The 16,066-nt window shown below is 46.8% G+C and overlaps 1 protein-coding gene across 1 annotated transcript in view; it reads left to right on the forward strand.

Annotated features, from left to right (window-relative positions):
• Positions 1-3,004: 3,004 nt before the first annotated feature.
• Positions 3,005-16,066, forward strand: part of IFNAR2 (interferon alpha and beta receptor subunit 2) — a 38,168-nt gene continuing 25,106 nt past the window's right edge. The window contains exons 1-4 of the mRNA XM_075910968.1: positions 3,005-3,199; positions 9,820-9,910; positions 12,996-13,037; positions 14,007-14,136. Coding sequence (XP_075767083.1) covers positions 9,871-9,910; positions 12,996-13,037; positions 14,007-14,136 — 212 coding nt within the window. The 5' untranslated portion in view covers positions 3,005-3,199; positions 9,820-9,870. The remainder of the gene's footprint in view (positions 3,200-9,819; positions 9,911-12,995; positions 13,038-14,006; positions 14,137-16,066) is intronic.

Below are 16,066 nucleotides of genomic sequence, written 5' to 3' on the forward strand. Positions count from 1 at the left end.
CAGGACTAATAGATTTTGTGGGGGCCCCGTAGGTTCTGGGGTTGTGGGGTTCAGTGTGCAGGAGGGGCTGTCAGGGAGCAGGATAGGGATGGGGGTGTAGGGTCTGAGTAGGAGGTGGGGGAAGCATGCCGACCAGTAGGCAAGGATGGGGGGAAATGCATGGCGACTCCTCTTGAGCCCTGCAAGAGAGGGGTATCCACTGACCCCCTAGGAGGATTTTAGGACTGGAACTGGCCCTAAGGTAAATTGAATTTCAGACCCCTGTTCTAGCCTATCTAGTACTGAATGATCCTAACTGCTATTTACATACTTTCCTAACAGGTTGATTCAAGGTCATTGAGGGTATATCTACACAGCAACATTATTTCAAAATAACTAGCGTCTGTATTTACACACAGGCAGTTATTTCAAAATAATGTTGAAATACTGTCAAGCTGGAGGACAGCTTACTCTGATTCCTGTAACCCTCAGGCTATGTCTATACTGCAGGCTTTTTGCACAAGAACAGCTGTTCTTGTGCAAAAACTTGTAGAGCGTCTACACTGCTCGTGCATTCTTAGGTAAGTAAATTTACAGAAAAGCGTTGGAAAACAGGGCTTATTGCACAAGAGTTATTCTTCTCCCCATGAGGAATAAGCCCTCTTGCGCAAGAGCTCTTCCACAAGAAGGCAGTGTAGACAGGCAACAGGGGTTTCTTGCACAAGAAAGCCCTAGGGCTAAAATGGCTATCAGAGCTTTCTTGTGCAAGAGGCATCCACACTGCCATGGACGCTCTTGCACAAAAGCACATGGAAGTGTGGACACACTCTTGTGAAAGACCTTTTGCACAAGAACACTTATGTAAAACAGTTCTTGTGCAAGAAGCCTGCAGTGTATATGTGGCCCCATTGCATGAGAAGTAAGGGAAGTTGGAGGAAGAATGCTGTATTTCGAAACAAGTAGGCTACATCTACACTGGCCCCTTTTCCGAAAGGGGCATGCTAATTTTCAACTTCAGAATAGGGAAATCCGCGGGGGATTTAAATATCTCCCGTGGGATTTAAATAAAGATGTCCGCCGCTTTTTTCCGGCTTGGGGAAAAGCCGGAAAAAAGCGTCTAGACTGGCACGATCCTCCGGAGGATCTCTTATTCCTACCCGAGCTACCGGTACACCTCGTTCCAGTTCAGCCTGTATAAATAGTGTAGTGTAGTGTTTTAAATATACCAGTCTAGTTTAAGTAATACAAGTCCCTACTTCCCAGTGTTGACTCAGTTTTGTCAATATACAGGTGCTTAGTTATACAAGTACAGCTATAACCCTATGGAAAAGTATCTTTATATCAATATCATTGAATCCAAACTAGGGATTGTATAATCATTTTGGTTAAAATCATGCCCTAACCAACAGTTCCAACAGTTATACCAGTTTAAAAAACAAAAAAAACAAAAACCTCTGGGTGTAGACCAGGCCTTTTGGCTTAAGCTGAGACAAATCCCTGTTTTAAGCATGCATGCATTGAAAAGAGAAATGAAGAATCAAACAGAACAGTACTTCCTCATCATGAACAAAGAAATATGCAAGGGCACTAGCTGAGCAAGTTAGATTGCATGCACTGAGCTTTACTTTTATACTAAATATGTACAGTACACTGTGATTCTGAAAAACACACTGGCTGTGTCTAGACTGGAAAGTTTTTCCGCAAAAGTGTTTTTGCGGAAAAGCGTCCGTGCCAATCTAGACGCTCTTTTCCGCAAATGCTTTTAACGGAAAACTTTTCCGTTAAAAATATTTGCAGAAAATCATGCCAGTCTAGACGTAGCCACTAAGTACTGTTAGAAGCTTCAGGGGGGTATCCGAGTTAGTCTGTACAGAAAAAAACAACAAATGGTCTGGTAGCACTTTATAGACTAACAAAACATATAGATGGGTATCATGAGCTTTCCTCAGCACAGCCCAAAAACTCCAGTCATCTGAAGAAGTGGGCGTCCCCACAAAAGCTCATGATACCATCAAGGCCAGACTGAGCTATTCCAGCGCCCCGGGAAGACAGTTTAATTGTGCCCCAGGTTGGGGGAGGGCGCATGCGCGGCCCCGCCCCTTGTGCAGGCGCGTGGGGGAGGGCGCGCAGAGTTGGCGGTGGCAGGATGCATGTGCCTGGCCCGGCCCAGCCCAGCTCCCGTCACTGGTGCGCAACTCAGGGCCACCCGGGGCGGGCCAAGCCTGGCCGTGCAGGGCCCCGCGGCCCTGTGGGGAAGGGCGCTGCTGGCCAGCATTGCGGGGGTTAACGCGGCCCCTGCCCCGGGTGATTGCTGGAGGGTGGCTGCTCAGAGCTGCTGCAGCCCGCGATCCGGGAGCTGGACGCATGGTGTCTGATGGCAGCTATAAGGGGCGCTGTGCACTCCCTACAGCTGCCATTAGGCGCCCCTCCCCCCCCCAAGGTCGGCGTCCCAGGCAGCTGCCTGACTAGCCCATACCTTAATCCAGCCCTGGATGCCATCTACATGTTTCGTTAGTCTATAAAGTGCTACCAGACCATTTGTTGTTTTTTGAAGTATTGTTAGTGCAGCTGAGTTGCCTGTCTGTGTAAAAGGGGAGCAGAGCAAAGAGCACAGTGCAGTAGGAGAGGGGATCTGAGACTGGGCTGTGTGTGAGGGGGTGCTGAGTGATGGGGAGTATAGTGAAGAGTGTGCATGGAGGGGCTGTGTGGTGGGTGTGCAGGGGCTGTGTGGCAAGGGTTGGAGGATGAGAGGTGCATGGGGGGCTGTATGTGTCGGTGCAGATGGTATTATTGAGCAGGTTATGGTGTGTGGTCTGGGGATTGCAGGGGTGCTGGAGTTAGTTCGTACTGGGGCTGTAGGGCTGCAGTGGGGTCATGGCGTGTGCTGGGGGTGCTGCTGGGCTGGTCAGAGGGTCTCTAGAGGGCGGCTGGGGTAGTGGTGGGTTGCCGGGGGCTGGGCTTGCTGGAGGTTGTGAGGGGGGCTGTAGTATTCACAGGGCTCCCCCCGGCTCACAGCCCAGCCGCTGCTCTCGCTCGTAGGGCCCCGGCCAGCGGGGCAAAGGCGGCGCAGCCCGGAGAGACTCGCCCCTGGCTGCCTGGCTGCGCAGCGCCCCGGAGCCCCCGCCCCGCCAGGCAGTCCCCGCCCCGTCGCTTTCGCTTTCGTGTCGCCTGGAGAAGCCACCGACCCGGGGAGCCGCTAGCGGGGCCGCGTCGCTGCCAGGTACCGGGGCGGGGGAGCGGACTCCCCGGCGCTGCTTCGCTTCGCCCCCCGCCCCAGCGCGGCTGCGGGCTCCCCTCCCGCCGGGGCGAGTGTTGCCGTCAGCGGCGCCCCCGGGCCTCCCCCGGGCCGCTGGCTGCGGCGGCGTTTGCGGAGCGGGGCGGGGGCGGCGCTGGGAAAGGAGGCTGCTGCTGCTGCCACAACCGCGGGAAAGGGGCTGGCCCGGCTCCTCCGGCTCGCGGGCCTCGGCACCAGCCTGCCAAGGGCGCGGGGGATGATCAGGGGTTTGCCGCTGCTCTGCTGCAGACGGGTCCGTAGCGCTTCCGGGGGCAGCGCTGTGTCGAGCGGGGGGGACTGAAGAGAGGAGCCGAGCGGGTCGCTTTACCTGCGCTCCTCGCTGCGGCTCTCCTGGGGTCTCTTGCAGGAGAAGCCCCTGCGAACATGCGCTACCACCCCCCCCTCTTCCCGCCCACCCCCATGTCCCCGCAGCTTGTCTGCCCTCCAGGCCTCACTGAGGGTGGGTTTTTCACATACCCCCCTGAGCAACTTAGCAGGATGGATGAGCTACATTTCTTGAGTAACCCAGCCCTTAGGCCAGGGATGGGCAATCATTTTTGATGGGGAGCCACTCCAAGAATTTGGAAAGTGGTCCAGGGTAAGGATGTTAAATTGCGGTTAATTGACTAGTGGAGTAGTGGATGGAATTCCCATCCGCAGCTCCAATAGTCATAGGCACTTGGCCAGTGGGAGCTACGTGTTTCAATCACAGGCAGCCAGGAAGCACAAGGGCCTCAGTTATTCACAGAGCATATGGCTACATTTCAAAGGAATGCAGAACTCCAACTGCAACCTGGGGCCAACGGGAAGTCCCGCTGGCTCCAGACTGCTGACTCCAGACTGCATGCTGGTGCCTGCTTTGAAATATACAAGAGTTCCCAGCGGGGGCTTTTATGTATTTCATAGCCACAGTGCCCTCATGCAGCCTGGGTTCAGCCAGGGACTCAGAGGTGGTGTTTTAAAGGATGTCAGGAGTCCGGGGCTAAAGGTTGGGGAAGGGAGGGACTGGGGTGCCAGAGGCAGGTTCTGGCCAGAAGACTTACCAGCCAGCAGCCCATTCCTGAATCAGCCTCCCTGCCCCCACACAGGCTGTAACCATATGCTCTGTGAATAACTATGAGCCCCTTGTGCTTCGTGGCTGCCCGTTATTCAAATATACAGCTCCAATTGGCCAGTTTATGTCCAGAAGTCAGCCAATTGGATTGTGCTGGGGGTGCAAGCAGTTCCTAAAGTTTTCCCCCTTCCCTCCAGGCTCGATTTTTTAAAGTGAAACTGGCCCGCAACCATGTTTCTGAGCGTCATGCAGATGGGGCGGGGAAAGTGGGGATCCTGCCTGGGGCTCCCTGCAGCATCCACAGGCTGTATCCAGTGGCTTGGTGGGCTGGATCTGGCCTGCAAGCCATATTTTGCCCCAGCCCTAGGGTTGCCAGGTGTCCAGTATTGAACCAGACAGCTCGGTATTTTGGGCCTTCCATTTGGTAAAAAAAATTAAGAAAATTCCGGACAGGGGAAATGTCCTAGTGTTTTTCCTGGCTCGGGCATCTACCAGAACACACACAGCTCAGGCTGGTTGGGGCAGACTTCAAAATGGCTGCCTTAAAAGGGCAATGCCTGTTCTGCTCTTAAAAGGGCAAATTTGGGTGGGTTGTTGTTGTTTTTTGGGGGGGGAGGGTCAACAACTTTTTCCTGAAGTACCGGCATCCTTTTTACACTGGTCCCGGGAATTAAAGGGACCGTGACTGTTTTTCTGTCCCGGTCAGTTTTTTTTTTTTTTTTTTTTTTGTGCTCAACAAGTTTTGCTGCTTTGTTCCCCCCTCCCCCGTTTTTTTGGGGGGAGGGAGCCAATATTTTTTGTTAAACCATTTGGCAACCCTACCTGGCCCTCACTGAGGCCACCTGAAGTTGCCCATGGTCCTTAATAAATATGATTAATGTTTGACTGTTTGCCAGGAGGCTGATGAGTTTGTGGGTCACTACAAGTAGTGAACTGGTGTGGGCAGGAGTGGTCAAGCAACTTATGGCTCATGGGAGTAGAGGGAATGATGAGCCTCTTACGGGCCTGAGGTGGTCCAAGCCTCATAAGGCTCACACAGATAGCGAGGTTATCAGGGGACTGAAGGGCTTAGATGTCTCCATGTACTGTGTTGCTGCAGTGCATCTATACTCAACTGTAGCATGTCTGGTGAAGATGCACTGTGTGGACAGGAGAGAATTCCCCCTTTAGCATAATAAAATCATGTCTGCAAATGGCAGAAGTTGCCAGCAAGAGAAGCTCTCCCACCTACACCAGCACTTAAGTTGTGTAAGTTATGTCTCTTGGAGGTTCATGCCATGAGGGCAGGGGACTGGACTCGATGACCTCTCAAGGTCCCTTCCAGTCCTAGCATTCTAGTATTCTATGATTCACTTATTCACGCCCCTGAGTGACATACCTTATGCCAACATAGGTTGTGTCTACACTACAAACCTAAATTTCAAGGGAGTCAGAAGCAAGAGGCAAGGGAACATTTACTTGCTGGAACCGCTTTCATGGAGCAACACAAGTTAACCTAATGGAATATGACAAGGGTTCAAGATTCTTCTCTTGGGAGATAGGCAGCAGAGTGTGGACAGAGATTTTTGCCTTGATTCTGCTGATCCTCCAAGCCTCTTGCTAGGCAAATACCCAGCTAACTTTCCCCTTATGCAAGAGAGCCCTAGTCCTGTAAACATTAGAGCAGCGGTCTCCAACCTTTTTACACCGAAGATCACTTTTTAAATCTCAGAACCCGCAAAGATCTACCGCCCCGCCCCTTCCTTGAAGCCCCGCCCTCTCTATTCTCCTCCTGTCCATCACTTGCTATCCCCAGCCCTTACTTACACACTCTGATAAACAGTATATTTTTAAATTATGCGATATATAAAATTAAAATCACGTGTTTATAGTAGTCGAAGCAAAAACACGCTCCTCTGTGTTTAGGCAACTAACAAACAGCTTTATTAATTAATAAAGCACAGCATGAGCCAAACGTGGTCACAGCAGAGCCAGGCCCAGTAAGGCTGCTAATACAATCAATCCTAGTATCTTTATAGCCTTAGCCAAACAGTCTGACGTCAGGGCATCCAATTACAGAAATCCTCAATTAAATTTGGAAAAACAAAGCCTTATCAACAAGATGGCGGACAGGTACGAGGGAGTACATACATCTCCTGTCCCAACCAGCCCAATTAACACATACCAATAGCCCATCCTGTAGGCCTCTTCTCACGGGGTGACAGAAAGTTCACTCTGGTCTACGTGCTTGAGAGAAAAGCTGAAATGGTTTCTGATATACAAGATGGCTTCTAGCTAAACATAAAATAGCTTCTACATAATTATGAAATAAATGGTCTGTTTTTTATTCATGCTATTTAAATCTACAATAAAGCGTTTATAATTATACATTTTGTGGGGTCAGAGTTCTGCGGCTGGGGGCAGGGGAGAGGGAACAGGGTGCTGGGAGGGCAGAGGACAGGGTTCTGCAGCAGGGCACAGGGTGCCAGTGGGGACAGAGTTCAGGGAATGCGGACGGGAATGGAAACAGAGTTCTGTGGCTCGGGACAGGGAGTAGGGTCTGAGGAGTGGGGACAGGGTGCCAGTGGCAGCAGAGAGTCCCCTGCATCTGCCTCCTCCCAGGATTCTACCCCCCCCCCCCCCGAGGGAAGCCAGCACATGCCTCCTCCGGGCCCGACTCCCCCTTCTCCCCCCCCCCCACGGGGCAGGGAACCCCCCCATATGCCTGCCCCGGGGCCAACCTCCCCCTCCCACGGCGGGGCCAAACCCCTGCAGGAGCCTGCCCCGGGAACAACCCCCCCTCCCGTGGCGGAGCCAAACCCCCCTTCCACAGGGTGGCCCAGCCCATCTCCTCTCCTCCCGCAACGCGGGCAACCCCCGTGGGCACCTGCCCCGGGGCCACACCCTCCTCCCACGGCGTGGCCCGGCCCGGCCCAGGCCAGCCAACCCCCACTGGCCAACCACCTCCCTCCCCTCACGCAGCATGGCCAGCCTCCATGGGCGCCTGCCCCGGGGCCAAACCCCCCTTCCACAGTGCGGCCCAGCCCAGCCAACCCCCCCTCGGCCAACCCCCGCCCTCCCCTCCCGCAGTGCGGCCAACCCCTGCGGGCGCCTGCCCTGGGGCCAAACCCCCCTCCCACGGCACGGCTCAGCTCAGCCAAACCCCGGGGCTGACCCCCGCTCCCACGACGTAGGGAAACCCCTGCGCTCAACTCACCCCTCCGGCGCTGGCAGCGCATGGAAGCCTCCGTACTCCTCCTCTGGGGCTGACGCCCCCTTCCCCCAGCACGCAACAGAGCTGTGGGAGGGGAGCAGCCCGCGCACTTCTGGAACTCCTGGAAGTGACGCAGGCTTCAGACAGGACTTCCGTCCACCCGCGGGAAGCCGGCAGTACACTAGAGGTAGGCAGTGGGGCTTCTCGGGGGTGGGGAAAATGGGGGATGGGGTTGCCCGAACGCCTCGCGATCGACTGGTCGAGGCCTCGCGATCGACCAGTTGATCGCGATTGATGGGTTGGTGACCACGGCATTAGAACAATTGGAGCCCCTATCCTATCCAAGTACTGATCCTTAGGGCCTGAAGGGGTTTACAGGAATGGAACTTTTCAGGAGGTCTGCAACAGGCAAATCTCTGTGCCTTTGTGACATCTTTAAGTGAGAGCAGTTAATTAAAAGGGTGAGGATGGTACTTTTCACTTAACTTATGGTCCAGCTATCCAGCTTCTGTTTGTTTCTGTTTGGCCTGAAATAGTGTAGACACATATCAATGTTTTCAACATGTATTGCCGTTCAAGATTGTTAAAGTTAAAAACTGCTGCTATTAGAAACCCCAGAAATTCATAGTTGAGTTTGAATTCTGAAGTAGGGCGCTCAAACAGTAATTCCCTCCCCCCTCCCCTCTCCAGTTCTTTCCCAGTGGAGCCTAAGGTCTCATCTCACTAAAAAGTGAGGCTGACCCATCTACATCACTAGAAAGAGTGGGTGGTGGGAAGGGTCAAATGTGGGTAGTCTAGAGCAGTGTTTCTGAAAATCTTCCGCAAAACCACATTGGGAAACACATTAACTTGCTTCCTCAGTTTGTTTATTTATTGGCGCCGTGGCCACGGAGCCTCGCAGCTCCCATTAGCTCTGTTTCGCTCTTTGCAGCCAAACAGAGCAGCGGGAGGCAGTGGCCCAGCCCTCACTGCTTCCTGCAGCTCCCCTTGACTGCAAAGGACGAAATGGAGCCAATGGGAGCTGAGAGACTCCGTAGCCGCGGTGCCAATAAATAAACAAACTGGGACGGCCAGTTAATGTGTTTCCCAAAGTGGTTTTGTGGAGCACTTTCAGAAACACTGGTCTATAGCATTAACCTGTAAGCTTTTGCTTATCGGTTAGGCAGTTAATTGACCACACTATTACATCCCTAGTAAGCATGGCTTCAATCCCAGTATAGTGACTAGTTCCAGAACCTCATTACTGGCAACTTTTGGAATTAGTAGTCACTGGGCTTCTCGCCTCATGGTATAATCAGAAAACAGAGGATTGCAAGTAGATCATTTGCATTCCCCAGTTACAGTACTTCCTTGGATATCTAGTTTAAAGGTATTGTTCCAAAAAGTCTTTTGAAATTTGTGAAAGCTTCCAGAGATTGGTCAGTCTCCAAGAGAAGGTATGTAGATCCAGGTCCACAATAACACAGACACAGAGGTGAAAGTAGAGTTCAGAATTTATCACTGTGTCCTAAACTGGACCTATGCTCCTGGGAAGGTGGGAGAGCAATTCTGGGCTCCTGGAAGGGATGGGGCCTCAGGCAAACAAGGTGGAACTGGAAGCAGACCCCCCAGCAGCAAATCCTTCATGGCTGGAGTCCGGGAGATCCAGGGCTGCAGTTGGCAACTGTTGCAGTGGCCAGGAGCCCTGGGCCCTTTTAAATCACCAGGCTCTAGAATAGCTGCCCCTTTTGCAATCACCTTGTCAGTAGGGTCAGACAGCAATGCCATGGCAGTGCTTTAACATTACCGCTCCTTTTGACTGGGGCAAAAAGGGCAGCAAAGCAACACTGTGGCAAAAAACTGTGTGGGGGCCAGTACAGGGGCTGGTTTTTACTGGTGTGCCACACCATCCCACTTATATATCTGCACAGATATAATTGCATTTTTAATAGAGTGGATCTTGAAGGTATAAAATTTAATTTGATAAAGTTCATTGATGTTATGCAGGATATTGTCAGTCTGTCACATCATTGCAATATAAACTCTAAACACACTTTTAAAAAGTTTGCCTATATTTATCTGAAACACTACAAACATTTTTCTAGTTTAATGCATTTTTTCTTTATTGCAGAAGTGTCTTTTAAATCCAAAAACTCATTTGATAATGACAAGCTACGATAACACTATGTATCTCATCATTAAATATACTATTTCTTTCTATTTCTCACATGGCATTAAAGGTGTAATATCAGTTCTTACTGTGGAAGACTTGTTGTGCCTTTATGTCAATCATCCAGTAATTTAATTTACTAAGGTTGATTTTACTTGGTATAATTACAGACCCAGAACTAAAATGATTACTTCACAATCAGGATGTTCTTCTAAATCATTATGGCAGTATTAATTGGACCACTGTGTTTTTGTCAGTTTGGTAAGTTGCTTAATTGTTTATACCCTGCAAAGAAATAGCAGTAATGATCATTCACTGAGTAACACTCTTCCTTTTGAGTAATTACTGAACTAATGCACTATCATGCTATTATCAGACCTATACTGTTAGAAGTGGTGTTTTTTGAATAAAGACACAAAAGCAAGAGCCAGACCTCTAGAGATTGAACTTCTCAGCACCAGGGACCTGACTGGTGCCGAACCAGAGAATTTGCTGAACGAAAGACAATATTGTCTAGAGCATTACCAACATTTCCACTGCTTAATGAGCTCTTAGGCCAGGTCCACACTAAGGGGGAAAGTCAGGCTAACATATGCAATTCCAGTTATGTAAAAAACGTAGCTGGAGTCGCCACACCTTAAGCTGAGCTTCCCATTGAGTTCCCTTTCTCCTCGCAATAGTGAGGAGTACCAGCACTGTTGGGGACACCCTCAGCATTTAAGTTAGCAGGTCTATTCAAGATCCACTAAATTGAATGCTGGAAGATAGATCTTCAAAGCTTCAAACTTCTGATAAGTGAAGTCGTGGACTTGCGGGTAAATTAGAGCTAAATAACAACACAGAACTCTAAGAGCCAGGACTGGTGGCTGTAAACAAACTTTATGGTACAACGGGAAACTTGGCCGTACCCATGATAAGTGGATACTGGCTAACTGAAATCATTCCGGATGACAGAGTGCTGGACTAGAGAGATTCAACCTGTAGTGATCGTTAAAGATTCCATGGCATTTTGATAAGAATAGTAGAGTTCTGGAACAACTTGTTGTACCGTGTATCTCTAAATTCCCCCTGTGCTTTCAGATGGATAGAGGATTTTTCATTTCCTGTCCTAAATTTTGTATGCTATTGCTGTATGATTTTAAATAGTTGGAATTTAGCAGGGTTAATATACTAAAATACACAACTAAAAAAAAACTGGCTCGTCTTCAATTTTAACCGGAAAGTGCTAAAGTGCATTTAACTCTGTAGAAAAAGCAATAGCATAAGCAGTGAATTTATTCACTCTGAAGATTCCCCATTTATCTTGCAGATCATATCCCTTTGCATTTTCATTTCTCCTCCTCTAATCTATATTGAGATTTAGCTTCTTTGTGCTTGGAGCTGTTTTGATTATTTCACACAAACTCAACAGATGTTCTAAGCTTCTGAGTGATATCTGATGTCAGTGTGTGTTCTGCTTGTGTTGTTGTGTCTGGGGAGGTGTTGTTTGGGAATATGGGTGTGAATTTGTGCATGTGGTGAATGAGGAGTGCGTGCTGTAGTGAGGGGGGTCTGTGTGTTTGGCATTATTATGTATCCTTGTTTTATGAGTGAGTGTGTTGATTGGTGTGTGTGGGACTGTGCGGGGAGATTTGTATTTACGTCTGTGGGTGGCAGATGGTGCACAGGTATGACAGGTGAGTCAAATAATCCACAAATGATGCAGTCTCCCTCATAGAACTAATGAAATTGCTGCATGCAAATTAGCTGTAGAATACAGGTAACGGCACAAGTGTAATTTACTGTGTCTGCACACCACATAGGTATAATTTGTAAATTCAGAATAGCTTAGAATGTAATAATTGGATGGTAATAGACTGCAAAACCCAGTCAAGTTAAGCCTGGTGTTACTCTGAGCAAGAAAGAGTCCTCAACTATTTTTGTGGCTGCATTCATCACTTCACACAAGCTCAGCAGACATTTTAGATTTCATAATGAGACACAGATTGACATTCTCAGAATCTTATATTGCTGACAGATATGATGCAATGTTAAGGACTGCCAAGTTTCTGTAGACATAAGGAAACAGTTGTTAAGGGAGGTCTGAATGCTCTGGAATAGGAATTTCATCCATTTTGCTTGCCAAAGTTTTTAAAAAAAAAATTAACTGTTGAGGACAGAGACTAAACCTTCTTACAAAATTGATACATTTTATAGTGTATTATTAGTTACTAGTTTTAAAATTAAAGATACACAGTATTGTTGAATATAAGTTATCTTCTTACAGAGGTAGTAGAGCCTGATCCAACTCCCACTGTAGTCACTTGAAAACTTTCTATTTATTTCATTGGAAGCTGGATCAGTATCATAATCAAGGCACTTGTAATATTATCTTATTTGTGTAGTGGAAGCACTAAAAATGTACTGTCTGCTGTACACGTGTATTTGAAGATATAGTTCCAGCCCCAAAAATCTTAAATCACAATTAATATGTTACTCTCTATATTATAAAATTTATAGGAATTATTTATTTATAAAACAATGTTTTACTGTTCATCCCACTTGACTAAACTTTTCTAAAATAGCTGATAATCTACTGTTGATTTTTACTCTTTTTCATCACAATTCTACCATGACTGTATGTTGTGTACTCATAGGGCAAACAGGGGGTATGACAGGAACAATGTCTTGTAGTTAAGTCACAGACTGGAACTTAAGAGAAAAGGTTTTTGTTGGGCACCACCCAGGGTTGCCAACCGTCAGTAAATTTACGGACAGTCCATAAAAAATTAGCCGAAATTGGACATGTCCGTAAAAAAATGTAGGTGTCAGTAAATTTCGTAGCAGTGCAATAAAAATTTCAAAAAACAGCAATTATTCTATAGCAATTAAATTTCTTCTGTGCTGCTTCAGCCATTTTACTGTGGAGCAGTGGAAATTGGACATTTTAGTTGTTTATTTAGCTCAATGGTTGAGGTAACGTAACGTGAATCACGTGATCCACGTGATATTATTATCTACATTATCCCGCTGAGTTGGCATTAGCATATTGATGTATGAATGACGATTACTTTTCACTTTTGGCCATTTATGTCATCTTAATATAGTATAAAAATTATGTCTGTAAAAAAATGTGTCTGTCCGTAAATTTTTCCCATTTTGTCCGTAAATGAAATTTCTGTGGGTTGGCAACCCTGGCACCACCATAGCTTTACTGTGTGATCTTGATCAAATTGTTTAATCTCTGTTTGCTTTAGTTCTCAAAAATACTGGGAGGATACATTTATTATCTGTGACAAATACTGTAGAATACACATGTACCATTTATCTAATGAATAAATATATGTACACGTGTTTTCATTTCCAGTGTACCTCAGCATTTTTACCACAACTTTGTACAGTTTGGCAGGTAAGAATTTTTATGGTATTTTAAGCAAAATCCCTGAAATAGCTCAAAAGATGTGTATACTTGCATCCAGCATAATTTTTGACTTCGCTGTGCATTTCCATTCAAGAATAAGGGCATGTCTACACTGGGAAATTATTTAGAAATAATAACTCCCAAAATAACTATTTTGAAATAAGCTTATTCCCCAAGTAAAGCAGGAGTTATTATTTAAAAATAACTAGCCCCTCATTTTGAAATAGTGGGTTGGGTAGTGTGGACACTCTGCTTGTTATTTCAAAATAAGGGGAGTTACTTCAAAATTACTCTCTAGTGTAGTCATGCTCTAAGAAAGCTATATTGATTATATCTGGCAGGACAGTCCCCATGCATTTGTGCCTCCAGTGCAATGAATATGCAACTTAGAATGACTTCATCTTCAATCGTGTACTTTTTTTAAAAATCTTTTTGACTGATATTTAACTGATTGTAGCCAGTATGTCTACTCAACATCTACACTGCAGGCTTCTCGCACAAGAACGGTTTTGCGCAAGAGTACTTGCGCAAAAGGTCTTGCACAAGAGCGCATCCACACTGCCATGTGCTTTTGCACAACACATGTGCTTTTGCGCAAGAGTGTCCATGGAAGTGTGGACACTCTTTTGCCCAAGAAAGTGCTGATGGCCATTTTAGCCATAGGGGTTTCTTGCGCAAGAAAGCCCTTTTGCCCGTCCATACTGCCTTCTTGCTCAAGAGCTCTTGCACAAGAGCTTATTCCTCGGGAGAATAAGCCCTCTGTTCCCACGCTTTACTGTAAATTTATTTGTGCAAGAACACATGTGCAGTGTAGATGCTCTTCAAGTTTTTGCGCAAGAACAGCTGTTCTTGCTTAAGAAGCCTGCAGTGTAGACGTAGCCACTATGTATAACTGTGTTCCATTTGCTTTCCTTTTTGAGTGCTTCTTAATCTTAGCAACTTTTTCTTTTAATTTAGAAACATCTTTGATAAATTCCCCTCAGAAGTTAACAATGAACTCTCAGAACTTCCAGCACATTTTATCATGGGAAGCAGGAAATAATACAACTGTGCCAACATACTATCATGTGCAGTACATAGCTTTAAGGTTTGTTTCCTTTCATACTGTACATAAATTTGTACTTTTTCTTACTTACTAGTCAACATATTCTATTGATTGTTTTGTTTTCCAAATAGATTTTCTGAAATTTACCATTCATTAGATAAAAGGGAAAGAATTAGGTTTTAGGATATGAATAGTTATTAGAACAATTTTAAACAAGCACATTAATTCCTAGAGCAAAACTATACATTGAAGAAACCTGTATTTATCAAAAGAATGACAACTTCAACTTATGTTGATAATTTCTGTTACTTTCTGTTGCTCTTCTTTCATTGGGGCAAAGTACTGTACCGTAACTGAGAGATTTGGCCAGATTCCTCTGGGAGCGTGATGGACTGGCTGTCTGGTACTGGGCCATATTATATTTGGTATTTGCATGTATATATTTGCATGTATGCAGAGCACCCTGAGCTATAAAGCAAATATTTTGCAAACTAGTGATAACATATATACTGAGTGCCTCACATAATCTGGGACACCAGTCTTATAACAACACCAAACAAAGGGTACGTCTAGACTACATGCCTCTGTCGCCAGAGGTATGTAGATTAGGCTACCAGGCATAGGAAAATGAAGCGGGGATTTAAATAATCGCCGCTTCATTTAAATTTACATGGCTGCCGCGCTGAGCTGATCAGCTGTTTGTTGGCTCAGCGTGGTAGTCTGGACACATGGGTGTCGACATCGAAGGTATTTGTCGACCACCCAGGTAAACCTCATCCCAGGAGGCATACCTGGGTGGTCGACAAATGCCTTTGATGTCGACACCCGCGCGTCCAGACTACCGCGCTGAGACGACAAACAGCTGATCGGCTCAGCGCGGCAGCCATGTAAATTTTAATGAAGCGGCAATTATTTAAATCGCCACTTCATTTTCCTATGCCTGGTAGCCTAATCTACATGCCTCTGGCGACAGAGGCATGTAGTCTAGACATACCCAAAGGTATAAGTAGGGCCCTACCAAATTCACAGATCATTTTGGTGAATTTCACAGTCATAGGATTTTAACAATTGTAACTTTCATTATTTCAACTGTTTAAAACTGAAATGTCATGGTATTGTAATTGTAAGAGTCCTGAGTAAAAAAGGCATTGTGGTAGGTTTGCAAGGTTACTGTACAGAAGGGTTGGTATTGCTACCCTTACTTCTGCACTGTTACTGGCAGTGGTTCTGCCTGCAGAGCTGGGCAGATGGAGAGCAGTGGAGCCAGGAGCCAGTAGACACTGGTATCCAGTTGCCCAGCTCTGAAAGCAGAGACTCTACCAGCAGCAAAGCAGAAGGATGGTATGATATTGCTACCCTTATTTCTGTGCTGCTGCCTGCAAAGCTGAGCCCTCAATCAGCAGCTGATACTCTCCAGGTGCTCAACTCTGAAGGCAGCAGCACAAAAGTAAGGATGACGTGGTACTACCATCCTTCTGTGCTGCTCCTGGGCAGGTGCTGCCTTCAGAAATGGGCACTTGGACAACAGTTGCTGCTCTCTGGCCACTAAGCTCTAGAAGCAGCACAGAAGTAAGGGTGCCAATACCACAATTTCCCCATGACCCAAAAAATAACATCATGACATTCCTTCTAACTCCCTTTTGGGTCAGGGATCCCCAATTTGAGAAATGCTGGTCTTCCCCCAATGAAATCTGTATAGTATAGGGTAAAAGCACACAAAAGACCAGATTTTATGGATGGAGAACAGATTTCATGGTCCACAATGCATTTTTCATGGCCATGAATTTGGTAGGGCCTTAGACATGGGAGGAGGAACCTGAACTGGATCCCATCTGGGTACTCAATGTTATATGCCAAATGCTATTGTGTCTCAGGCTGTCTCTAGATATGCAAACAATTTTCAGGGTAAAACTATTTTTTAAATAATACTTGCAGGTCACCTTTAAGTAAAGAGAGGATTCTTCTCCATTCT

This window comes from Pelodiscus sinensis, chromosome 1, assembly GCF_049634645.1.
Source record: "Pelodiscus sinensis isolate JC-2024 chromosome 1, ASM4963464v1, whole genome shotgun sequence".
Taxonomy (NCBI): domain Eukaryota; kingdom Metazoa; phylum Chordata; order Testudines; family Trionychidae; genus Pelodiscus; species Pelodiscus sinensis.